Source organism: Propithecus coquereli, unplaced genomic scaffold (assembly GCF_000956105.1).
Source record: "Propithecus coquereli isolate 6110/MARCELLA unplaced genomic scaffold, Pcoq_1.0 Scaffold75, whole genome shotgun sequence".
NCBI lineage: Eukaryota > Metazoa > Chordata > Mammalia > Primates > Indriidae > Propithecus > Propithecus coquereli.
This window is the reverse complement of record NW_012153618.1, coordinates 1,609,847-1,635,607: the sequence shown is the minus strand read 5'-3', so window position 1 is coordinate 1,635,607 and position 25,761 is coordinate 1,609,847. Positions and strand designations below refer to the sequence as shown.

Below are 25,761 nucleotides of genomic sequence, written 5' to 3'. Positions count from 1 at the left end.
TGGTTACTGTTAGAGGACATGGAAGTCCACTTCTCCTTGGATGAAAGGCAGAATTTAGTCCAGTGTCTGAGAAGCTTTAACAGGCTGCCAGGGAAGAGAATAATGAGCTGCTTGTTTCTCTGGGGTGTATATACCCTGTTCCCCTCAGCACAAAGACTTTGCTGCACTCTGGGCTTGGGGTCATGACTTTCACTGTCAAACTGGCTCCAAGGCAGGTCTTGAGGTTTCTAAATTTTCTCATCCTCAGCCAATCTAGAGCCTAAAGAGGTTAACAATCCAGCAACAACTGTGAAGAATATTCTGATATAAGTTCTTCCTGTCTTTGCCGTTTAATATTTATCTTTTTTTCAGAGTCATCTATTCATCAAGAACTTGGGCTTTTCGATCACAGTGTTTTTTGTTGTAGACTTTTTGTTGCTTCTTTCTGATGATAAAAATACATAATACATGCCCACTAGAGAAAGTTGGAAAATATGGAAAAGTATAACAAGACAAAAATTATTTATAATTTCACGCTCCAGAGATAACCATTGTTAATATTTTTGTACGATTCCTTCTAGTAGTGACAGATAGACAGATAGATAGACAGACAGACACAAATGCATTATGCACATTTTTCCCAGAAATGGAAAAACACCAATAATTTCTTGATCAGGTAACCAGACCCAGCCTAGTTTTCTGGAGGCTCGACATGTGATCAAGATGAACTGAGGGGAAAGACATATTGAAGAAAACTCCTGGACCTGCCAACTGAGCAGGTCCTAAGATTCCAGTCTGGGTGAGTCATGTTGACCCTTCTGTCAATCTCAACATCCCAGCTGGCTCGTTCTTCACCAACTCATCTTTGCCACATAAGTGTTTGTAAACTTAACTCAGCCCTCAGAGGCAGCCAAGGCAGCAAACGTATGCCCCTAATTGCACAGGTGGTGAATTGCAACCCGAAGCCCAGGCACTGGCCTGGCCAATGCGGTGGGAAGGGCAGAGATTTGAGTGTCATGTACCTGCTCCCATTTCCCCTTCCTCCTGGCTTCCTGTCAGGTCCTTTCATCTGAGCCTTAATTCCATGTGACCATGACAGCTGGCTGTTTGGTTGGTGCCTGTACTGGTTTGCTAGGGTTGCCAGAACAAAGTATCACAGAGAGGGAAGCTTAAATAGCAAACATTAATTTCTCACAGTTCTGGAGGCTGGAAGCCTGAGATCAAGGCATCTGCAGGATTGGTTTCTCCTGAGGTCTCTCTCCTTGGTTTGCAGGTGGCCATCTTCTCCCTGTGTCCTCACATGGTCGTCCCTCTCTGGGTGTCTGTGTCCTAATTGCTTCTTCTCATAAGAACACCAGTCATATTGGGTCAGGGCCCACCCTAATGACCTCATTTGAACTTAGCTACCTCTTTGTAGACTTTTATAGATCTTTCCAAATACATTCTTAGGTACTTTCCTCTCTCCAAATACATTCTTAGGTACTTGAAGCAGGACTTCAACATATGGATTTGGAGGACACAATTCAGCCCGTGACAATGCCTCACTGGATACTCATCCTTGATTCTTATCAGGCTTCTCCATCACAATAAGCTAACAAGTGAAAATTTCAGTTCCTTCGAATCAATTATTTTAAACATTAAAAATTTGAACTGAATGAGAATCTGCTGTTTAACTTTAAAAAGCAAAGCATAACAAAATGCCAATGACATTCTTTGCAGAAATAGAAAAAAACAATTCTAAAATTTGTATGAAACCACAAAAGACCCCAAATAGCTGAACCAATCTTCAGCAAAAAGAATAAAGCTAGAGGCATCAAACTATGTGACTTCAAAATATACTGAAAGGACTAGGAACCAAAACAGCATGGTACTGGTATAAAAACAGACACATAGACCAATGGAATAGAATAGAAAGCCCAGAAATAAATCCACACATTTATAGCCAACTGATTTTCAACAAAGGTAACAAGAACACACAAGGGAGAAAGGGCAGTCTCTTCAGTAAATGGTGGTGGGAAAACTAGATATCCACAGGCAGAAGAAATTAGACCCCTATATCTCACCATACACAAAAATCAACTCAAAATGGATTAAAGACTTCAATGTAAGACCCAAAACTATGAAACTACTAGAAGAAAATATAGAGGAAAAGCTCCATGACATTGGTCTGGGCAAGAATTTTTTGGATAAGACCTCAAAAGCACAGGCAACAAAAGCAAAAATAGAGAAATGGGGTCATATCAAACTAAAAACCTTCTGCACAGCAAAGCGAACAATCAACAGAGCAAAAAGGCAACCTACAGAATGAGAGAAAATATTTGCAAACTATATATTTGACAAGGGATTAACATCCAAAATATATAAGGAACTCAAACAACTCAATAGCAAAAAACCAAGTAACCCAATCAAAAAATGGACCAAAGACCTGAATAAACATTTCTCAAAAGAGACATACAAATGGCCAACAGGTGTATCAAAAATTGTTCAACTTCACTGAACACCAGGGAAATACAAACTAAAACCATATGGGATATCACCTCACTCCTATTAGAATGGCCATTATCAAGAAGACGAGATAACAAATACTGGCAAAAATATGGAGAAAAGTGTGCCCTTACACACTGTTGATGAAATGGTAAATTAGTACATCCATTATGGAAAACAGTATGGTGGTCCCTCAAAAAATTAAAAGTAGAACTACCATTTGATCTGGCAATCCCACTATTGGGTATATGTCCAAAGGAAATGAATCAGTATGTCAAAGTGCAGGCAGGCCTGCACTCCCATATTCATTGCAGCACTATTCAGCTCATAATAATCAAAATATGGAATCAACCCAAGTGTCCATGAATGGATAAATGGGTAAAGAAAATGTGGTATATATCACAATGAAATACTATTCATCCATTGAAAAAGAATGAAATCCTGTCATTTTTGACTACAAGATAAACCCGGAGAACACCATCTTAAGTGTAACAAGCTAGACACAGAAATACAGATACCACATGATCTCACTCATATGCGAAATATTTTTTAAAAAGCTGACCTCATAGAGGTAGAGAGCAGAATGGTGGTCACCAGAGGCTGTGGTGGTGAGGGGTGAGGGGGAATGGGAACATGTTGGCCAAAGGGTACATAATTAGGGTACAGCTAGGAGGAAAAAACGTTAAGAGATCTATTGTATAGTAAGGTGACTATGGTTAATGATGATGCATTTTATTCTTGAAAAGTGTAAAGAGAGTGGATGTTATGTGCTCTTACCATAAAAATGATAACTATGCCAGGTAATGCATTTGTTAGTTAATTATACTTAACCATTCCTCAATGTATATGTACTTCAAAACATCCTGCTGTACATAATGAAAACATACAATGTTTTCTGTCGATTTAAAAAAGAAGAAAAAGGAAAAAAACTCCAAGCAGATTTCTCCAAGTACAATCAGAGTGCCTGTGTGTGCGTTCTCTTCTGTTGACGGGACTGCTCCATGAGTGGCTCTCAGTCCAGGCTGTACCTTGGAATCACCTGGGGAGCTGTTAAAAACCCACAGGCCAAAGCCCCCTCCTCCTCAACTAAATCAGAATCCAGAGGTGGGAGCCCAGGGCACCAATAGTTAGGGGCACTGCGCAGATGGTTCCAGTGTACAGCCAGGGGAAGAACAGCCTGCGATGGGTCTGGTCCAGGGTATGGAGTTTTGGGGGCTCCACAGGCCTCCACTGAGAGTTTGCAAGGATCTGCACAACTCTATTCGGTCACTGTCTCCCAGGCAGTGACATACAGAGAGGGACTTCCAGGCTGTGGCTGCCTCCCTGAGAAACCAAAACCCTAAAGAACAAGAGTGCAAAGAAGGCTCTCGGGACAGCAAGCAATCGGACAGCCTCGCGTGAGACCTGGGAGCATCGGGGAGCTCACACCTCTGGGACAGGAAGACACTCTGAGCATCCGGCACTTGTGTCGGGTACAGACAGGGAAAACCAGGAAAGGCAGGGTCATGGCCCATTCCCTGAGCAACAGAAAAACCCAGTGACCAGCAAAACTCAGGGAGATATTCTAGGTGCAGGAACCTATGTGGGATTCACCAACCTAACAACCAAGTGGCCCAGCCTAGCCAAGACCTCTCGTCTTTGGAAAGCGTCAGAGCCCCACAGCAGAGAGGCCTCATCTACCCTGAATGCTCACACATCTCCAGGGCCATGAAGGCCTGTGAAAACCACCAGCTCATCTGTCATCCTCTATGATTCCAGAGGCACCTCTAATTATGTGCAAAGCAAAGGCAGCCTGCAAGACACCTGAATGCCTACGAGGGCAGTAGCAGTTCTTCTCGTGCACTGTGAAGTCAAGGTGATGCCTCAGGGTACCTGGAGAAAGTCCAGCAGGCCAGTTTGAGTGAGGAACCTTCTGAGCATCTGAAACCGCCAGGCATTCCTTCTCTTGCACCATTAAACCCCGGTGGCGAGGGGCTCTCCTGCTGGAGATGCACGTCCAAAAAGGGGCTGCAGTGCAGCGCCAGCAGCCCCACGACCCCACAGCCCTGCCCATAAGAGTAGAATAAAACATCTGTCTTCTCCAGCCAGGCAGCAGACCTGCCGTGCTCAGAAAGCTTGAGCCCTCACTGGCTCACATCCCCAGGGTGCTGGAAAACCACTTAGGAACAGGCCGGAGCAAGGGCTCAGCCCAGACACCTACACTGACAGGTTAGAAAATGGGGTGCTTCTCCAGGGAGCCTGGGTGAGGCTGGCCCAGGACCTGGACCTGTGCTGGGTCTTGTACACATGATTACATGTTTCAGGGACAGTTTCCTCATCTGGAAGATGCCTTTCTCAGAGGACTGTTGGGAAGACGAAATGGGATAACATACCCAGAGCATGTAACACAGATCTGCAGCGTGATCAGCCAGTCCGTGTCAGCCACGGAAGCCAGTTTCCTGCCCCGTGCGAGCTCCACAGGTACGACCAGGACATCGTCTCAGTTTTCCCTTCTCTGTGGCTTTGGAGCCTGCTCCGAGTGGGCCTGGGCTGCCGCTTCACCAGGATAAACTTCTCCCAGGGCGTGAGGGCTCATTAAACCCACCGCCCCCATGCCCGCCTCCCTTCCACAGGGACACAGGGCACAGCCCCTCGCCTCGGTTTCCCTTACCACAGCTAACACAGGCTGGAACTTGCAAAGCCAAATTTGGCCAACTCCTGGTAGGGCACGAATCAGACCGAGAGTGTGGGCGGAGCTTGAGGAGCACACACGCAGCTCTCGCGGTGGCATCACGACACGGTCTCCGAGGCCAGCTCCTCCGGCCCGGGGACCCTGATTCTGGGGCTGTTTTTTCTGTATCCCAGCCGCTTGCCTGGGCCTCATGCCTCCCTCTTCTCATGTGGGGAATGCATGATAATATGGTTTTTCTTTTTCTTGCTATTTATAAAATCCCACAGCTTTTAGCAAAAAATAAATAATAGATAAGTCCCTAAGCCAGAGAGAGAGCCCTTGGGGTACAGCTGCAGTGGCAGGGGCCCGCAGGCTCTTCTGCGTTTTCGTGGCGCTGGGGGCAGACTGGAGAGTGGATTTTCAAATCGCCCGAGGGCTTCCCGCCAGCCCTGCTTCTGGGAGCTGGAACAGGATGCAAATGTCAACCAGCCCTTCGGTCTTATGCTTTAGTCCTCAACCTCCCTCCAGACCCAGGTGCGGTGTCACCACAAAGGGACATTTGCTTTTAGAGAAATTACCCCTTGCTGGCACTCATTCCTTCTCTAGATTATACTTGTGTAAGACGAAGGGGGCTAAAGAGCACATCTGGGAATCGGAGCCCACCACCGGGCATTGGAGACTCTGGCCTGTTAACTGTCACCTCTTTCCTGCTGCCACCAAGGTTCCTGGGGCCTCTCTTCCCGACACCTGCTAATACCTGCCCTGGTCCTTCTGCAACTCAGCCCCAGCCCTCATCCTATCAACCCGGTGAAGCTAACCCACTCCCTGGGAGGCTGGCCTCCCTGCCCTCCACGCTGTCCCCCTGCCCTCCCCACCCTGGCCGTCTCAACCCAAGCCAGGACCAGCTACATCACCTGCTGAGACTAGTACAAAATGAAAGTGCGGATCCTCTTGTTCAAAAGTTAAGAATCTACAGACGGCAACAGGAGAGCGTTATACCGAGTGCAGGGTCCTTCTGAGTGTGGGGCCCTGGGAGAGCCCACAGCTGCGTGGCCAAGAGCCAGGGCTGACTCAAGCCAGTCCCAGCTACCCTTGGCCTGAGAGCTCTATGAAATGGCATCGCAGAAGGGTGCGGGAAAGAGCAGGCTAGCGCTCCTTAACGGAACTTCTCAACAATTGCTCCTCTGTGAGTATGTTAGCAGCCGAGGAAGAAATATGGGAAAACTTCTTCTGCTCCCATCTCTCTCTCCCACAACTCCCAGTGTTCCACAACCCAACCCTTCCATGCTGCCAAGGACAGGCCAAAGAAGTCGGTGTCCTGAGATCCACCACTGACATTAAGCAACGCTGTGGGCACAACATAAGCGACGTTGACTTTCAAAGGCAAGAGATACAAAGGGATTAAGAGAAGCGGAGTTTGGTGAGAAGTGGCGAGGTGGCCACAAGGTGGCACAGGATGACAACCACAGGGGCTCTACTTCTATTGCATAAAGACTCTTCCCTCCAATCGAGAGTTGATGGCATCCTTAGAGATCACCCTGTAACCCGTCCGTGTGGCCATCTTCATGGTAACCTGGTTGAAACCACAGCACCTGGCATGTTTTTTCTTAAAATGTCACACGGAAACGAAAAGAAAACTTTTCTGGTGTGTAGGTACCTAACACCTCTTCTATCCTCCTTGTCCATGTCCTCTGTTTATTCATTCACTCCAAAAACAAAGAATGAGCACCCCACTGTGTGTCGTGTGCTGTGTTGGTCTTGGCGTATTTGAATAAATTCAGAAAGAGTCCCTGCCCTCAAGGAAGCAGTAGAGGACACAGACTTGTGAACGACAGTTACAAAGCCACACACAAGTGCCCTGGAACTAGCGAGACCAAGACAGCTATGCAGGGGACGTGGGAGGGAGAGCCCGTTCGGTGAACAAGGGGAGAGAGCCTTTTTCAGAAAGGGAACCAGGCAAGCAAAGGCCAGGTGGCCCCAGGCTCTGTCTCCAGGCAGGGAGTTAGGGTGTGGGGTGTACTGGAACGGAAGGAAGACTGGGGCCAGACTGCAAGAGCTTTTCGATGCTGCGTTAAATAGTTTACGTTTTATCCAATAGGCAACTGGAACCCACCAGAGGGGGAAGGGGACGTGGTCAGCCGTGTGTTCCTGCAAAAGCAGGGAGGATGGGTTGGAGGGGCTCAGGAGGACAGTCGGGGAGTCGGGAGTTACTGCAGTCTCCAGGTCAAACCGTGAGGGTTTCAACGTAGACCAGAGGTTCTTGACACAAGAGCAATGTTGCCACCCAGGAAATGTCTGGCGATGTCTGGAGACATTTTTGGTGGTCACAACAGGGCAGTGGCTGCTACTGGCATGTAATGGGTCAAGGCCAGGATGCTGCCAAACGTCCTACAATGCGCAGGACAGCCCCATAACGAAGCGTCGTCGGGCTCAAAACATCCATGGTGCTGAGGCTGAAAAGGCTGACACAGACAACGGTAATAAAGACTGAGCTGGGAGAAACCCAGAGCTATTTAGAAATCGGACACCGGCAATCGGATGCCGGCGAGAGGCCGGTTGCTGTACCCTGAAGGACATTGCAGTCATCATTATTCTTTTGGGCTAGTTTCTCACCAGTGGTGTCTGTGAGAGAGGCCGGATTGCCAGGGCCGCCTCAGTGGAGAGGGGCAGGAGGGTGTCACCCGGCCAGCGGACAGGACCAGGCCTGGGGCTGCTGCAAAACCAGCTGGCTCTGGAAGCTTCGACTCCCAGGATGACCAACAACTCACCCACATGCGGATGGGAAAGGCACACTGGGAAAGAAAAATTAGAGCTTTAAAAAGAGAGGGGTGAATGAGCAGCCTTTTCGGGAGACTGCTGTGTCTTGGCTGTGGCTCAGACAGACGTGGACCAAAAGGCTTCTCCCATCTCCCAGAGCAGGGCAAGGAGAAAGATCGAGGAGCTCCTACACACTCGCCGCATCGCAAGGCTTGCACACCCTGTTTCTTGCACTCACATCCGCCCTGCTGGCCCGCCTCCTCGCCGTGGGGACTGCAATCACCACCTCACAGCTAACATTTACTGAGTGATTTCAATGTGTCAAAAACACTGGTTTGGTGCTTTATATACCTCTCATCTCATTCGATCATCGCAACAATTTTACCACACCCCCATCATCTGTTATTGTGTCCATTTTACAGATGAGAACATTGAGATTTTAAAAGTTAACTGCTTTGCCCACATCATAAAACTAAAAGAGGCAGAAGATCAAACACAGACCTTCTGACTCTATATCCCATGCCAAGAACCACTGTGCTGTATTTCCTCCCAAAATTGTGTTCAGTGGAGCACAAAGGCAGTTACTGTCATGGGAGTTTATCAAATCCTACATGCTGACTCCACTATGCACCTGGAATGTCTTGGTCACCAAAATGGCATAACACAGACACATCCCCGCACCCCACAGGGCCACACACCTACCAACACGCGTTCTTTATTGCAAAGATTAGCAACAGATTTCAGCTTTTGTTTCCTGATTTTCTGGTCTCCCGGTATTTTTTTCTTTGTATTAAAATTCCAATGCACAGGGTATGAGGGAGCTACGACAAAGCTCCGGGGCAGGAAGAATTCTGCCCTCAGCCCTCTGTGCCTTGGGATCCAGCGTCACAGTCTGGAAATGGGAACAGCCCACGGCTGGCCGTGCTCACACACTGTGTGTGGCGTCCTCACTCGGCTGCTGGCCGCCCCTCTGTGCAGAAGCTCTGCCGAAAAGCTGGGAGTCGCCTCAACACCTCTCTGACGTCTCACATCTCACGTGCCCCCGCTCAGCAAATCCTCCTGGCAACCTTCCGAGTGTACCCAGAATCTGGCCACCTCCCCCGTTTCCACCCCACAACCTGACCTCGCCGCCATCCTGGCCCGCCAGCACTGTCACAGCGCCTCTGGCTGGCCCGCTTCAGCCGTCGCGCCTTCACTCTGCCGCACGCCGTCCCCGGCAGCACCGCCACAGTGCGCATGCTGAGGGCCAGGTCAGTGCCCGTCTCGGCCCGAACACCGCAGAGGCTTCCCATCTGGCTCAGGGTAAAAGCTGGAGGCCCCATGACATGCAGGTGACCTGGTCCCTGTCATTCTCTGAACCCACCTCCCTCCACTCGCCCCTGTTGACGCTGGTCTCACCCCCACCGGGGACTTTGCACACCCTGCTCCTTCTGCCTGAAATGCTCTCCCTGAGGTGTCCCCCTGGGCTCGCTCCTTCACCCGCTGGCCTTTACTCAAACATCATCTTCTCCGTGAGGCCCCCACCACACTTCTAGCCCCACCACTGCTGTTTTTCCTCCTGAGCACCATCCCCTCTGGAGCACACTGTGTCAAGTGACTTGTGCTGCCACCACCTGCAGGACACCTTCATGAACAGTTGTGCCACCTCACAGCATCTCTGCTGTGGGGGGCCCCAAGACCACCCCCACATTAGGAGCTTCACTGGGACTCACTGGACCAAGCAGATAGTCACAGCCACAGCCAGGACGCAGCAAGGATGCAGCAGGGTCTGGAGGGGTCTGTGCACAGACTCGCGCTGCTCTCCGGCCCAGGAGGGCTGCCCCAAGCATGCCTGGGCAGTGCGTCTGCCCGGGGAAGAAGGAAGTCAGAGCCCAGGCTAGGTCCGGGCTGGTGACCTAGGCACCTTCTACCCACCACAACTACCAAGACTCCAGACTCCCGAAAGGAAAGCCGGTGTTCATAACCACACTGTTTGTACAAACGGTCATCGCAGGCTGGGCAGCGGGGAGAACGTCCCAAAAGTCCCTTGAAGCCAGCCTAGGGCCAGCCTGGAGGCTGTCCGGGTGATGGGTCTGCTACAGTAACTCACAGGTCTACTCGTTTGCTGCTGTTCATTGCCTGTCTCTCCTCGCCTAAACGCAAGCACCACCGGTTGCTTTGTTTGTTTGCTGCTGTGTCTCAGCACCTAGAAGGCCTGGCACAGAATGCGTGCTCTGTAAATATTTTCTGAGTGAATTGAAGTCAAGAATAAGCGCACCAGCCCACGGTGGAAACAGGGCTGGCACTTGGAGACACTCTCACACATCAAGGTGGGTCGCCCCAAGCCACCTGGACCTTGCCAGGGCCCCTCCTGGACAGTGGCCCTGCTTTTGGAAAATGCTAGAATTTTCTTTTTTGCAGCCAAGTCTTCCCTAATCAGGGACAAAACCTGTGATGTTGGTTTCATTGGTATAAAGATCTAATGGAGTGACCTGCCTGGCCCGCCCCCTGCAGGGCCTGGTGCAGCCACCTTCTTCCCTGTGGTTGTATGGAAACGACCCTGCCCTCTAGGTCAACTCAAATTATCCCTGATGGGTTGTGACTTCCTGAAAACAGAATTTCAGAATCCCCGGCCTCCCAGCCCCAAGACACCGAATCCGTCTTCACACATCAGCTGCCTCTCCCGCAGGCCGGCTTCCTGTCCTCCGCAGTCATCCGAGGGGGCGTCGCGTCTGCCCCTTTAAGGCAGGCAGGTGCCGGGAACTTCGAGGACTGGACCTTCACCGGAGTGTTATCTCTAACTGCCACCAAATCATTAACCCCAAGAAGGGAGGAGGACTGTGTTCAGAAATCAAGGTCACCTACAATAGGGAGCGGCCAGGGCCAGGCACGGGGCACCGTGAGCCAGGGGGAAGAGAGGTGGCGAGGCCGCAGAGCCCATTCCGGAGTCTGACGTCTGAGCCCCCCCGCCATGTGCAGGAGCAGGAGTCTAACACAGCGGCCTTATTCCTTTATCCCGGCTTCTCTGCCCAAGGACGCCGCTCCCTCAGCTCTCAGGACCCCCGTAAAGGTGTCTCCATCTCCTCCGTCTCCTCTGCATTCCCGCAAGTCCCCTTCTACAGACGTGCCCGGGCCTCCCCACTCCAGCCCCCGCCTCCCAGACGTCTCTCAGCGCCAACTCCTCAGCACAGGGACACAGACCCGGCTCCCCAGGAGCCCCGGAGCACGCGCCTCCTCTCAGCCCCCGCCCAGGGGCCCTCTTCCTCCCCAGCCCTTCGTGGGCCCCAAGACCCCACACGGCTCTCCCTGTGGCCCCTCAGGGAGCAGCCCCAGAGCACAGGACCCGGCATTCGCAGGCACAGGCCGGGCTCTCTGCAGCGAGGCGCATGAGGAAGGCGTGCTGGGTTGCGTAGCGCCCCCCAAATTCACGTCTTTCCCAGAACCTCAGAATGTGGCCTTATTTGGAAATAGTGTCCCTGCAGATGAGTTGGTTAAGAGGAGGTCTTCACCAGTGCGTGCTGCAGTAGGGTGGGCACATGAGGACAGGGACTGGAGCGACGCATCCACAAGTGCGGGAACCAAGGCACGCCGAAGATTGCCCAATGGCAGAAGCTGCAGGAAGCAAGGAAGCTCCTCACTTCCAGCCTTCAGAGGCACCCGGCCCTGCCGACACCTTGATTTCGGACTCCGACCTCCAGAGCTGCGACCCCGTCCATTTCCATCGCTTGGAGGCCCCGGTTTGCGGCACTCTCTTGCGGCAGCCGCGGAGGGGAAAGAGCCCCAGGACTGGGGGTTGCAGTGCTGAGGGGAGTCTCCTTCCAAAGCCCTGCAGGAGCCGCGCCTGGGTGTCACTCCTGCTGCGCTCGCTCTACGCTATGTGGTCACAGCACCTTTCTATGCACAGTCTATGCACTTCTTCAAATAAAAAAATGAAATTCTTACCTGCTGGCCTGCAGAGCTCCTCTCTGCACTCACCACCTCATTCCTCAGGTGTGAGACCTGGTGGCTCCGGTCTCACGGCTGTGACTACCCCGGGAGGTGGACCTGCAGTCCCTCAGCCTGTGTCTCAGGCCTTCCTTCCATTCACCTATGGACATCTGTGGCAGATCTACCTCCGGGCATCCCTGGCCGCCCAAGCCTCTCTCGTCTTTCTCATGTGCGTGTGTCTGTGTGTTCCCACCGCCGGCCCCACCAGGCAGCCATTCTATTGTGTTCAATGTATATCCCTTTACGTGTGTCTGTTCTTGAAAACGTGCCGGGGGCTTTGTGCGCACGTGTTTTCATTTGTGCAGTGACATCGTGCTCCAGCACTCACACTGCTGCTTCCCGCGATCGTAAGATCCACGTGCAGGAGTTGCTGTGTGGACGTCCATGACTTTGCGTCCACCAGCTGCACAGCACCCCACAGTGTGCACTGACCGCTGCCCTAGTGACGGGCGGCCCGGCGGCTTCCAGCTCTCATCTCCACAGCAACCGCCTCTGGGCCTGCGGGAGAGCCCCTTCGGCACATATTCCAAGAAGCAGAATTGCCGAGTCTGTAGTCCCTAATATCTAGAATACAGTGTCACTGTTTTTTAAACGGCTTTATTAAGACATTACCCACATACCTTACCTTTCACGCATTTAAATTGTACAATTCAATGGACTTCAGTATATTCACAGATACGTGCAACCATCACCAATTTTAGAGCATTTTCATCACCTCAAAAAGAAACGCCATATCCATTAGCTCTCACCCTCCCTCCATCCCACCCCAGCCCTGCGCAAGCACAGATGCACTTCTAATCTACTCTACAGATTTACCCATTGTGGACATTTCATATAAATGAATCATATAAAATCTGATCTTTTGTGACTTGCTTCTTTCATTTAACACAATGGTTTAAGGTTACATCCATGTTGTAGCGTGTATTGGTACTTCATTCCTTTTTATGACTGGATGATATGGCATTGTATGGATAGACCACATTTTGTTTATCCATTTATCAGTTGATAGACATTTGAGTTGTTTCCACCTTTTGTCTGTTGTGAATAATGCTGCTATAAACATTTGTACACAAGTTCCTGTGTGAACATATGTTTTCGTTTTTCCTGGGTATCTACCTGGGAGTGGGACAGCTGGGTTATATGGCGACTCTATGCTACATCATTTGAGGACCTGCCAGACAGGTTTTCAAAGCGGCCGCATCATTTAACCAGGAGCTGTGAATGAGGGTTCCAATTTCTGCACATCCTGGCAACACTTGTTATTATCTCGCTTTTTTATTCTAGCCACCCCAGTGGATGAGAAGTGATATCTCATTGTGGTTTGATTTGCGTTTTGCTGATGACTAATGGTGTTGAATACCTTTCTTGTGTTTATTGGCCATTTGTATGTCTTCCAGAGAAGAATGTCTCTTCAGGTCCTTTGCTTATGTTTTAATCAAGTTGTCTTTTTATTATTGAGTTGCAAAAATTTTTATGTACTCTAAATACAGTTTTCTTATCAGATATGTGATTTGTGAATACTTTTTCCCATTCTGTGGGCTGTCTTTTCACTTTCTTTTGGGTGTCCTTTGAAGCAAAGCCTTTTTTAACACTGATGTCATCCAATTTATCTAGTTTTTCTTTGGTTATTTGTGCTTTGGGGTCACATCTAAGAGGCCCTTGCCTCTTGGTTCTTCCAAACTGCACTTTTCCTGACTCAGTTCTTTCCCCTCTAACCAAGAACTTCCTCCCTTCCCAACTGAACTAAGCCACTTTAGTACTGTCCCCTCCCTGCACAGGCACCCCCTGCCCCAGTTCCTTCCCCTTCTCCTCTCTGTGCCTTGGCCTTGGCCATCCCAACTGACTTTCTCCCCAGACAAGTCCTCCCTCCTTTCTGAACACTGTCGGGGGCCCAGAGATGGTTAAGACGACTTCTAGTCACTCAACTCAGTGGCTTCTCCTCCCGAACTGTTCTGCCTCTGGTGCCCTGTTCTGCACTGGGCTGAATTCTCTGTTCTGTGGCGCATGTCAGTCTCTGCCAACTCCTGCCTTCGTCCTACGTCAGCTCAGCTGAGACCACTGGCTAGGAATCTCCCCTTGTCCTTACCTCTGGCCCCTGAAACGCACCACCTACAATACCAGGTTATGGCACTGCACTGCTAGTAACAGAGAAAGGCAGTTCTTGTGGAAGGTGGCACAGTGACAGGATGAATAATGGGGAGACAGCCCTAGGACCTGTGTGCTACAGCCCCCAGCACACCGTGGAATCTCCTGGGCCACAGGGCCCCACTTGGTCAGCCCATGCCACACCCTGTCCCTCCCTGCAGGGCGGGGTCTGATAGACTTCAAGGAGGAGTGGAGGATTGGCTCAGGGACAAAGGCTGGTGGCAGAGGTGAGCCACAGCAGAGCACACAGGTGCGTCCTGGCGGGATATGCGGGGAAGTGGAGACGGGACTGCGTGGGCAGGGAAGGGAAGCCGTGGGAGAAGAGCACAGAGTGAGGGCAGGAGAAGCAGAACACGGGTGTTGGGGGAGCTGGGAAGCAGCATGGGAGTCCAGAGTGGGTCACAGAAGGCGCCAGGGCGCTCTTGGTGGCAGGCATCAGCTGGCCAAGGTCGGGAGAGGAAGGCGCAGCGGGGAGTGGGCGAGGGAGGAGAGGGCCTGACCCCTGTTCCCCGTGTGGAGGGCTCCCTCTTGCATTAGGGCTCCACTGCCACCGTCCATGTCCCCCGCTGCCACATGCATGCGGGAACAGAGGGTCATACTGGGGAAAGCGAGTTTCTTCTGCATCTCTCTCCAACTCGGCAAAGCAGAAAGAACTTTGGGGTAAGAGGAGGCCCAGCCATGAAAAGACATGGAGGTGCCCTAAATGTATACTGCCATGAGAGAGGAGCCAGTCCGAGAAGGCTGCCTGCTATAAGATCACAACCGCAAGACATTCTGGAAAAGGCAGAACTGTGGAGACAGTGAGTGGTCAGTGGTTGCCAGGGATTAGGGCAGGAGGGATGAGAATGTGGAGCTCAGAGTATTTTTAGGGCAGTGCAATTACACTGTGTGATATTATAATGGTGCACACTCGTCATTATGCATTTGTCCAAACCCATAGAATGGACAGCACCAGGAGTGAACCCTAAGGTAAACTCTGGACCGTGGGCGACAATGATGTGTGGATGTAGGTTTCTCAATTGCGACAAATGTCCCACACCAGCGTGGATGTTGGTAGTGGGGGAGGCTGTGCATGCGTGGGGCCAGAGGGCATATGGAACTCTCGGTACATTTTGCTAAAACTTCTCTAAAATATGAAGTCTATTAAAAAAAAAAAAGAAGTCAGCCAGACAAAATTGAATAATAGAACCCAAGCGCTCATCCCCTCCTGCTGGGTTTGGGTTTACCCAGCAGCCGCTGCTCACCTGCTCCCTTCAGGCTGGGCCCTGAGAGCCCCAGATCATGTGGGTCCTGGGCCTTTCACCAGCACCAGGGGGACAAGACAAGGTGACCAGAGGGAAGTCCCAGGATGGACCAGGAGCATGGAGCAAAACCAGAGCAGCACGAGGGGTCTGGGAGAGTGGAGAGGACTTCTTAGGCCAGCCTTGACTGTGATCTCAGTGCTGGGAGAGCCCTCAGGTGGCAGAACAGGCCCAGCAAACACCATTCACTGATCTGCATGTCAATAAATGCTAGCTAGGCCAGGGCACTGGCTCACACCTGTAATCCCAGCACTTTAGGAGGCCGAGGCTGGAGGACCACAGGAGACCAGGAGTTTAGGACCAGCCTGGGCAACACAGTGAGACCCTGTCTCTACAAAAAATTTTTTAAAAATTAGCCGGACATGGTGGCACGTGCTTATAGCCCCAGCTACTCAGGAGGCTGAGGCGGGAGGATCCCTTGAGCCCAGGAGTGTGAGGTTGCTGTGAGCTGTGATGATGCCACTGCACTCTGTCCCGGGTAACAGAGCAAGACCCTGTCTCAAAAGAAAGAAAGAAATGCTAACTAGTGTACAAACTAAATACCAAAGTGCTAAGGGGGCGGTGAGTGGAGAAGTGAACTAAGGGAGGGCCGAAAGCAGAAAGCTCCTTGCAGAGCAGGGCTTCAGCCAGCTGTGGAAGGAGGTGAAGGACATGGACTCGGCAGAGAAAGGCGGGCAGAAAGGGACACCAAGAAGTTAGGCTTCTCTGAAGAGAAAAATCCACAAGGGGAATGAATAGGACCTCTAGTTAACAAATGGGTTGTGTTCCCAACACTTACGAATCAGATATGTGATGTGTAAAATACATTTTCCAAAAAACAAAAGCAAAGGATGAAAAGTGTCCACGGTGGTCAGGTTCTCTTTCTAGCTGAGGAAAGCCTGTTGGCTCCATAACGCACCCAAAGTAAGAGCTGCTGTACTTCAGTTACGCCTAACGCCAACGGTGCAACCGAGTTTCTAGGTGTCCCAGCAACCCCCGCCCCTCCCTGCAGGCAGAGCGGCCAGGTGCCCTGGGAGGAGGCTGGGCCAGGAAGACGCTGGGAGACAGGAATGGACTCACCCTCTCTGCACCTGTCTGTCTGCGCAGAAGCAAGTGTCTTCTACAGATTTACCCCCAGGGGTTCTGACAGGGAGCAAAAGGCAATCACCTGTGAAAGCAAGGCTCTCTCAGAGTCCTTACCCCATTCCTGTGCTTGCCCTGGCAGTCTGTGCTTCAGGCAACACCTGTGGGAAGTGAGAAGCGCCATGAGAGACAGGAGGGATCCTTGAGTGGGACTCCAAGGTCAGCTGCCGCCTTTAGGAAGTGCGTGAATGGCAACAAGGGCAGCTCTTCTTCTGCGGAGAAATGACACGGTGAAGGTGACCTTCCAGGCAGGGGCCCAGCAGCATCGAGGAGGACAGGATCTGGAGAAACTAGGACTGCGAGACAGCTAAGGCTAGTGGCTGCAGCAGCCAATGCACTGTCCAAGGTCTCCCAAAGACTCCGCACACAGCAGGGCCTGGTGGTGGCCCGAGCAGGTACAAGGGAGCACAAAGTGGTGACTGCCAAGGTGTCCTAGCCCTGCAGGAGACTCTCAGCTACGTGCACAGGATGGTATTTGCAGCTCAGGGGATGTGGTTATGGGGTGAAGACTCTGACCATGCCCTCCTTCCAGAGATGGCATGTCTCAGATGCCCTCCTAGTAGCCTTGGATGGTCAAGAGATCACAACTCAAATGTCCCACTGGAGGGGCCAAACAAGCCTGGGCAGGACTGGCCACCTTGTCCTCACCCTCAAAGCCACAGATCTATAGCCTAGTCACAGTTGAATCACTCCACACTGCTTAAAACTTTAAATGTGCTGGTGTCGACAGACTGTGTTTAGTTTTGAAAGAAGAGTAGCTAACATTTCTTCTTTTTTTTTTGACATATTACCTGAGTACAAATGTTTTGGTTACATGTATCAATTTTGTTATGCTTCAGTCAGGGTTATAAGTGTGCCCATCACCCAGATAGTGTTCACTGTACCCATTAGGTAGGTTTTCACCCCCACCCCCCAGCTTGATTTCCACTGAATTTTACTTCCCTCTGTGCACATGTGCGCTCACTAGTTAGTTCCAGTGTAATAGCAAATACACGTGGTGTTTGTTTTTCCATTCTTTAGATACTTCACTTAGGATAATTGTCTCCAGTTCCATCCAAATTGTTGCAAGAGACTTTAATTCATCCTTCGTCATGGCTGAGTAGTATTCCATGGTATACATACACCACATTTTGTTAATCCACTCATGAATTGATGGGCACTTGGATTGATTCCACATCTTTGCAACTGTGAATTGTGCTGCAGTAAACATTCGAGTGCAGGTGTCTTTTTGATGAAACGACTTCTTTTCCTTTGGGTAAATACCCAGTAGTGGGATTGTCGGATCAAATGGTAGGTCTACTTTTAGCTCTTTGAGGAATCTCCATATTATTTTCCATAGAGGTTGTACTAATTTGCAGTCTCACCAACAGTGTATAAGTGTTCCTTTCTCTCTGCATCCATGCCAGCATCTATTGTTTTTTGGACTTCTTAATAAAAGCCATTCTCACTGGAGTAAGGCGATATCTCATTGGGGTTTTAATTTGCATTTCCCTGATAATTAGTGATGTTAAGCATCTTTTGTTATATTTATTGGCCATTTGTCTATCTTCTTTTGAAAAGCCTCTGTTCATGTCTTTTGGCCATTTTTTAATGGAGTTGTTTGATTTTTCCTTGCTGATTTGCTTGAGTTCTTTACAGATTCTGGATATTAGCACTTTTTCAGATGTATAGCTTGTGAATAATTTCTCCCATTATGTAGGCTGTCTATTTGCTCTATTGATTATTTCCTTAGCTTTGCAGAAACTTTTTAATTTAATCAAGTCCCATTTATTTATTTTTCTTGTTGTTTTGTTTGCCATTGGTGTCTTCTTCAAAATTCTTTGCCTGGGTTGATGTCTAGAAGGGTTTTTCCAGCATTTTCTTCTAGAATTCTTATGGTTTCATGCCTTAAATTTTATCCATCTTGAATTAACTTTCGTGAATGGTGAGAGATGTGCATCCTGTTTCAATCTTCTGCGTGTGGCTATCCAGTTTTGCCAGCACCGTTTATTGAACAGAGCTTCTTTTCCCCAGTGTATATTATTGTCTACTTTGTCAAAGATCAGTTGGCTATATGTGGATAGTTTTATATTTGGGTACTCCGTTCTGTTCCATTGATCTATGTCTCTATTTTTGTGCTAATACCATGCTGCTTGGGTTACTATAGCTTTGTAGTATAATTTGAAGTCTGGTAATGCGATGCTTCCTGATTTGTTCCTTTTGCTTAAGATTGCTTTGGTTATTCAGGCTCTTTTCTGTCTCCAAACAAAGCATAGAATTATTTTTTCAAGATTTGTGAAATATGACATTGATATTTTGACTGGGATTGCATTGAATCTGTAAATCGCTTTGAGTAGTATGGACATTTTAACATTGTGGATTCTACCAATCAATGAGCATGATAAATTTTTCCATTTGTTTGTGTCATCTGCGATTTCTTTTATCAGTGTTTTGTAGTTCTCTTTGTAGAGATCTTTCACTTCCTTGGTTAAGTATATTCCTAGGTATTTCATTTTCTTTGTAGCTATTGTGAGTGGTATTGAGTCTTTGATTTGACTCTCAGCTTGACTGTTAGTGGTGTATAGGAATGTTGATTTGTGTAGATTGATTTTGTAACCTGAGACTTTGCTGAGTTTATTTATCAATTCCAGGAGTCTCTTGGTGGAGTCTTTGGTGTTTTCTATATATAAGATCATATCATCAGCAAAAAGCAATAGTTTAACCTCCTCTTTCCTATTTGGATACCATTTATTTCTTTCTCTTGCCTGATTGCTCTGGCTAGGATTTCCAGCACTATGTTGAATAGAAGTGGTGACAGTGGGCACTCTGGTCTTGTTCCAGTTTTTGGAGGATGGGGAATGCTTTCAACTTTTCCCCATTCCGTATGATGTTCGCTGTGGGTTTGTCATATATGGCTTTTATAATCTTGAGATATGTTCCTCCTATGCATAGTTCATTGAGGATTTTTATCATGAAAGGGTGCTGAATTTTGTCAAATACTTTTTCTGCATCAACTGAAGTGATCATATGGTCTTTGTTTTTGCTTCTCTTTATGTGGTAAATCACATTTATTGATTTACATATGTTGAAACATCCTTGCATGGTAGGATGAAGCCCATTTGGTCATGGTGGGTTACTTTTTTTGATGTGCTGTATAATTCAGTTTGCTGGTGTTTTATTGAGAATTTTTGCATCTATATTCATAAGGAACATTGGTCTGTACTTTTCTTTTTTTGTTGTGTCCTTTCCTGGCTTTGGCAGCAAAGTGATACTGGCTTCATAGAATGAGTTGGAGAAGATTCTCTCCTTCTTGATGTTTGGAATAATTTTCACAACATGGGTACCAGCTCTTATTTGTAGGTCTGGTAAAATTTGGCTGTGAATCCAACTGGTCTGGAACTTTTTTTTTTTTTTTTGAAGATTTTCTATTATTGCTGCAATCTTGTTTCTCATTATTGGTCTGATCAGGAGTTCTATTTCTTTCTAACTAAGTCTTGGAAGGTTATGTGTTTCCAGGAATTTGTCCATTTCCTCTACGTTTTTGAGTTTATATGTGTAGAGATTTTCATAGTATTCACAGATGATATTTTGTATATCTGTGGTATCAGTTGTAATATCTCCTTTTTCATTTCTGATTGAGCTTTTGGGGTCGTTTCTCTTCTGGTCCTGGTTAATCTAACAAGAGGTCTATCAATTTTGTTTATCTTTTCAAAGAACCAACTTTTTGTTTCACTGATCCTTTGTATTGTTTTTTTGTTTTTCATTTTGTTTAGTTCCGCTCTGACCTTAGTTATTTCTTTTCTTCTGCTGGCTTTGGGTTTGGTTTGCTCTTCCTTTTCTAGTTCCTTGAGATGTGTCATTAGATTGTTAATTTGTGATCTTTCTGTCTTTTTGAAGTAGGCATTTAAGGCTATGAATGTTCCCCTTATGACTGCTTTTGCTAAATCTCATAGATTTTGGTAGCTTGTGTCCCCTTTGTCATTCAGTTCGAGGAATCTTTTGATTTCCATCTTAATTTCATTATTGACCCAATAATAGTTCAGCAGCAGGTTGTTTAATTTTCATTACTTTGTGTAGAATTGAGTGTTTCTCTTGGAGTTGATTTCTATTAATAGTTTTATTCCACTGTGGTCTGAGAAGATACATGGTATCATTTCTATTTTTTTTTAATTTGTTGAGACATGTTTTCTCAATCTTGGAGAATGTTCCATGTACTGATGAGAGGAATGCATATTCAGTAGTTTTGGGGTAAAATGCTCTGTAAATGTCTGTTAGGCCCATTTTGTCTAGAGTCCCATTTAAGTCCAGTGTTTCTTTATTTATTTTCTGCTTGGATGATCCGTCCAGTTCTGTCATTGGGGGGTTGAAGTTTCTGGCAAGTATGATGCTGCTGTTTATCTTTTTGCTTAGATCTAGTAGGTTTTGCTTTATGAATCTGGGTGCTCCTGTGTTAGGTGCATAAATATTTAGGATTGTTATGTCTTATTGTTGAATTGCTCCCTTTACCATTATATAATGACCATCTTTATTTTTCTTTACCATTGTTGATTTAAATTCAATTTTATCTGATATGAGAATGACTACACCTGCTTTCTTTTGGTTTCCATTTGCATGGAATATTTTTTTTCCATCCATTCACCTTGAGTCTATATGAGTACCAGTGGGTTAGATGTGTGTCCTGGAGACAACAGATACTTAGGTTGTATTTTTTTATCCATTCAGCCACCCTGTGTCTCTTAAGTGGGGCATTCAGACTGTTCATGTTGATTGATAGAATTGATATGTGGGATGCTGTTCTGTTCATCCTGTTGGGTAGTACCTTATTGCTTCGTTGTACCTCTTGTGTTATTGTTTTATATGAGCTCTGAGCTTTAGCTTTGGGTGGTTTTACTCTGGTGGGTGAGTGTCTATTGTGCTGGTCAATGCGGTTCTGAATATTTCCTGCAGGGCAGGTCTGGTCTTGACAAATTCCCTCAGTGCTTGCTTGTCTGGGAAAGTCTTTATTTCTCCTTCATACATGAAACTTAGTTTTTCAGGAAACAAATTCTAGGCTGGAAGTTGTTCATTTGAGAACACTGAAGATGGAGCTTGTAAGCTCCATCTCTTCTGGCTTGTAAGGTCTCAATTGAGAAGTCTGTAGTTAGCCTGATGGATTTTTCTTTGTAAGTTACTTGACGTTTTCACCTCACAGCTCACAGGAGTTCCTCCTTTGTATTGACTTTGGCCAGTCTGATGACTGTATGTCTTGATGATTGCCTCTTTGCAATGAATCTCCCAGGTGTTCATTGAGCTTCTTGCACTTTGATGTCTACATCTCTAGCAAGACCAGGGAAATTTTCCTCAATTATTCCCTCAAATAGGTTTTCCAGCCCCTGTGCATTTTCCTTCTTCACCCTCAGATATGCCTATGATTCTTCTATTTGGCCATTTTACATAACCCTGCATTTCTTGTAGGCTTTGTTCATTCCTCTTAATTCTCTGTTCTTTATTTTTGACTGACTGAATTAATTCAAAAGAGTTGTCTTCAAGCTCTGAGATGCTTTTTACACCTGGTCTAGTCTAGTCTTAAAACTCTTTGATGAGGGAGGATGGAGGTCTTTGAAATCCTGTCTCTTTCCCCAGCCCTGTGGTCTTCTTAACAGTGTGAATTGTTTTGGCATGCCCGGTTTAATCTGTGAGACAGTAGGTGTTGCTTGTGGGTAAGAATCAACCACGCCTTGTATGATCCAGTCAGTGAATACTGTAAAAGGCTGTGCAAATTGACCCTTAGCTCATGGTTTTCCTATAGGCTGAGCTTCCTTCCCTTGCCCCACTCCAGCTAGAGGCAGCCCACAGGGGCAGCTGGGCCCACATGCACTGTCCAGGCCTGATTTTTATTCTGCTCTCGCCTTGTTCTTCTGTAAACCTCTTACAGGCCCGTGGACTTTCTTACTCAGGTGAACTCCCTTGCTTTTGTGCATTATCTCAGCCAGGGAGAACATTGGGCTTTTATCTCTCTACCTTTAGATTACTCACCCAGGGGCACCCAGAGTCACAGTGGCCCCAGGCTGTGCCACCATGTGTGCTCCAAAGTGCTTGTTGTGTCCTGGAGAGGCAGACACCTATATTGAAAGCAAAACTACACTTTTGATACAACAAAATACTTTTTAAGGGGACAAATTTCAAAATTTAGTGTAGAAGTTCAAAGGGTAGGCACTTGAGTCAGCCTGCCTGGGTTCAAGTTCTAGTAAGTCATGCCACCAGGATTAGGTGTGTGGCCTTGGGCATGTTGCTCAAGTGGGTCGCCATCTTCTCAGCTGTGTCGACCCAAAATAAGTGACTAAGAAAAAGATCTCAATCAATGGAGGTTTAAGACAACATTGAGCACATGCCAGGGAAAAACACAAACCACAGACAAATCCGTGGATGTTTTTCCAAAGGGGAATTTGGAATTTTCAGTATTTAAGGGGAGTAGGGCATATAGAAAGGAAAGAAAAAAGAGCAAGGGGCAGGGGATAGTAAGACAAAATGGTTATATTCTTGCAAGACGCCGGAAATTCTACATTTTACATAAGATATGGCAAATGGAAACCCATTTCCTCCCATGAGACAACTAAGTTCATCTTTTCTGCTATATTCCAGAGCGATGGGGCAAGAGACACTGGCCCTCCTTGGGGCCACAGCTGCCATCCTGGTGCTGCAGGCGGCCGCAGTGGAGCACTCCCCATGGACCCTGCACGGCAAGGCCAGGGTGTTCGCTGACCTGAGTGCTCAAGAGCTGAAGGCCGTGCACAGCTTCCTCAGGTCCAGGAAAGACCTGAGACTGGAGCCCTCCACAGCATTGACCATGGCCAAGAATACCGTGTTCCTCATTGAGATGCTGCTGCCCAAGAAGCAGCATGTGCTGAGATTTCTGGATAAAGGAGAAAGGCGTCCTGTTCGGGAAGCCCGTGTGGTCATCTTCTTTGGAGCCCAGGAGCATCCCAATATCACTGAGTTTGCCGTGGGGCCCCTGCCATGGCCCTACCACATGCGGGTGCTGTCCCCCAGGCCTGGACACCAGCCCTCCTGGGCATCCAGGCCCATCTCCATGGCAGAGTATGCCCTCCTCTACCACACCCTACAGGAAGCCACCAAGCCCCTGCATCAGTTTTTCCTTGATACCACAGGCTTCTCATTCCAAGACTGCCACAACCGATGCCTCACCTTCTCGGATGTGGCCCCCCGGGGCTTGGCTTCTGGCCAGCGTCGCACCTGGTTTATCATACAGCGCTTTGTGGAAGACTATTTCTTGCACCCCACGGGGCTGGAGCTCCTTGTGGATCATGGGAGCACGGATGCCCAGCGCTGGGCAGTGGAGCAGGTGTGGTACAACGGGAAGTTCTACAGGAGCCCAGAAGAACTGGCTCAGAAGTATGCCGATGGAGAGGTGGACGTGGTGGTCCTGGAGGACCCAATGCCCAAGGAGAAGGGGCAGGAGAGCACAGAGGAGCCAACCCTCTTCTTCTCCCACAAGTCCCATGGAGACTTCTCCAGCCCCATCAGTGTGAGTGGCCCCCGCCTTGTCCAGCCCCACGGCCCTCGCTACAGGCTGGAGGGCAATGCCGTGCTCTACGGGGGCTGGAGCTTTGCCTTCCGGCTGCGCTCCTCCTCGGGGCTGCAGGTCCTGAATGTGCACTTCGGCGTAGAGCGCATTGCCTATGAGGTCAGCGTGCAGGAGGCCGTGGCGCTCTACGGAGGACACACACCTGCGGGCATGCAGACCAAGTACATGGACGTGGGCTGGGGCCTGGGCAGTGTCACTCACGAGTTAGCCCCTGGCATCGACTGCCCAGAGACTGCCACCTTCGTGGATGCCCTCCACTACTATGATGCCGACGACCCTGTGAACTATCCCCGAGCCCTCTGCCTCTTTGAGATGCCCACAGGGGTGCCCCTTCGGCGGCACTTTAATTCCAACTTTAGCGGAGGCTTCGATTTCTACGCAGGACTGAAGGGCCAGGTGCTGGTGCTACGGACGACTTCCACAGTCTACAATTATGATTACATTTGGGACTTCATCTTCTACCCCAATGGGGTGATGGAGGCCAAGATGCACGCCACCGGCTATGTCCACGCCACCTTCTACACCCCCGAGGGGCTGCGCTATGGCACTCGCTTACACACCCACCTGATGGGCAACATGCACACTCACTTAGTGCATTACCGCGTGGACCTGGACGTGGCAGGTAGGAGTCAAAATGACACCCTCCCCTCAAACATCAGCAACCAACCAACAACTTAAACCCCACAGGAGATAGCACTGCAACTCCCTGGGGACATAACATGAGGAGTATTTGCCCAGTCTGCTTCTGTGAAACCTAAAGCTAGAAATCTGTGTGCTCATGACAAACGGTGGAAGTGAGCAGTGCTGAGGGCTGCCCTGCATGCACAGCATGGACCCATCCTGGCCCTGGGGCTGTGCTGACCCCCGGGCGGTGGGTGGAGTAGAAAGGTGTGCTTGGGGTGGGGAAGGGACGATGCCCAGGAAGGTGAGAAATGTCCCTGCTTTGCACTTTGAGATGGAGTGTAGTGTCCTCTGGGAACACTCGGTGTCTCCTAGATGTGGTCACCATAAAAGAGTGGTGTGATGGCAACAAAAGGTTGGCCTGACACAAAATCATAGACCAGAACAAGGCCACTGGGGCCAAATGGGCGGCTCCCACCCCTCAGCCCCGGTCGGCCCTGGACACGGTCTCTCACGCCAGGAGACAGATGGGCTGCCCCTTCTCTGGGATTGTAGCTGCAGCAAACAGGCAAGAGCACGGCCCTCAAGAGAACTTCCCAGAGGGTAACAGGGTCTCCCTAGCTGCCCTTAACATGTCCCAACACCCTGTTCACTCCTGAAGGGTGGCTGTTGGTCTGGGACGGGGATCCCAGTGCACAAGGAGGAGGTTTCAGCTCTGGGAGCGTGGTCTTCATTATCCTCCTCCCTGCACACCTCCAGGCACCAAGAATAGCTTCCAGACACTGCAGATGAAGCTAGAAAACATCACCAACCCCTGGAGCCCAAGACACCACCTGGTCCAGCCGACCCTGCAGCAGACTCGGTATCCCCGGGAACGCCAGGCGGCCTTCCGCTTCGGGCGGACCCTGCCCAGGTACCTGCTCTTCAGCAGCCCCGAGCACAACCCCTGGGGCCACCAGCGCAGCTACCGCCTGCAGATCCACTCCATGGCCGACCAAGTGCTGCCCCCGGGCTGGCAGGAGGAGCAGGCTGTCACCTGGGCCAGGTAAGGGGACTTGAGGGTGGGTTGGGAGGGTCAGGGGCTCCCCTCAGTGTTCGTGTGTCTCTGTGCCTGTGTCTATCTGTGTTTCCATCCATGAGATTGATTCTATGTCTATGTGGCTGTGTATCTG

The 25,761-nt window shown here is 49.1% G+C and overlaps 1 protein-coding gene across 1 annotated transcript in view; it reads left to right on the top strand.

Annotated features, from left to right (window-relative positions):
* Nucleotides 1-14,223: 14,223 nt before the first annotated feature.
* Nucleotides 14,224-25,761, top strand: part of AOC1 (amine oxidase, copper containing 1) — a 13,039-nt gene continuing 1,501 nt past the window's right edge. Inside the window, exons 1-3 of the mRNA XM_012662149.1 lie at nucleotides 14,224-14,231; nucleotides 23,005-24,590; nucleotides 25,349-25,634. Of these exons, the coding sequence (XP_012517603.1) occupies nucleotides 23,009-24,590; nucleotides 25,349-25,634 (1,868 nt within the window). The 5' untranslated portion in view covers nucleotides 14,224-14,231; nucleotides 23,005-23,008. The remainder of the gene's footprint in view (nucleotides 14,232-23,004; nucleotides 24,591-25,348; nucleotides 25,635-25,761) is intronic.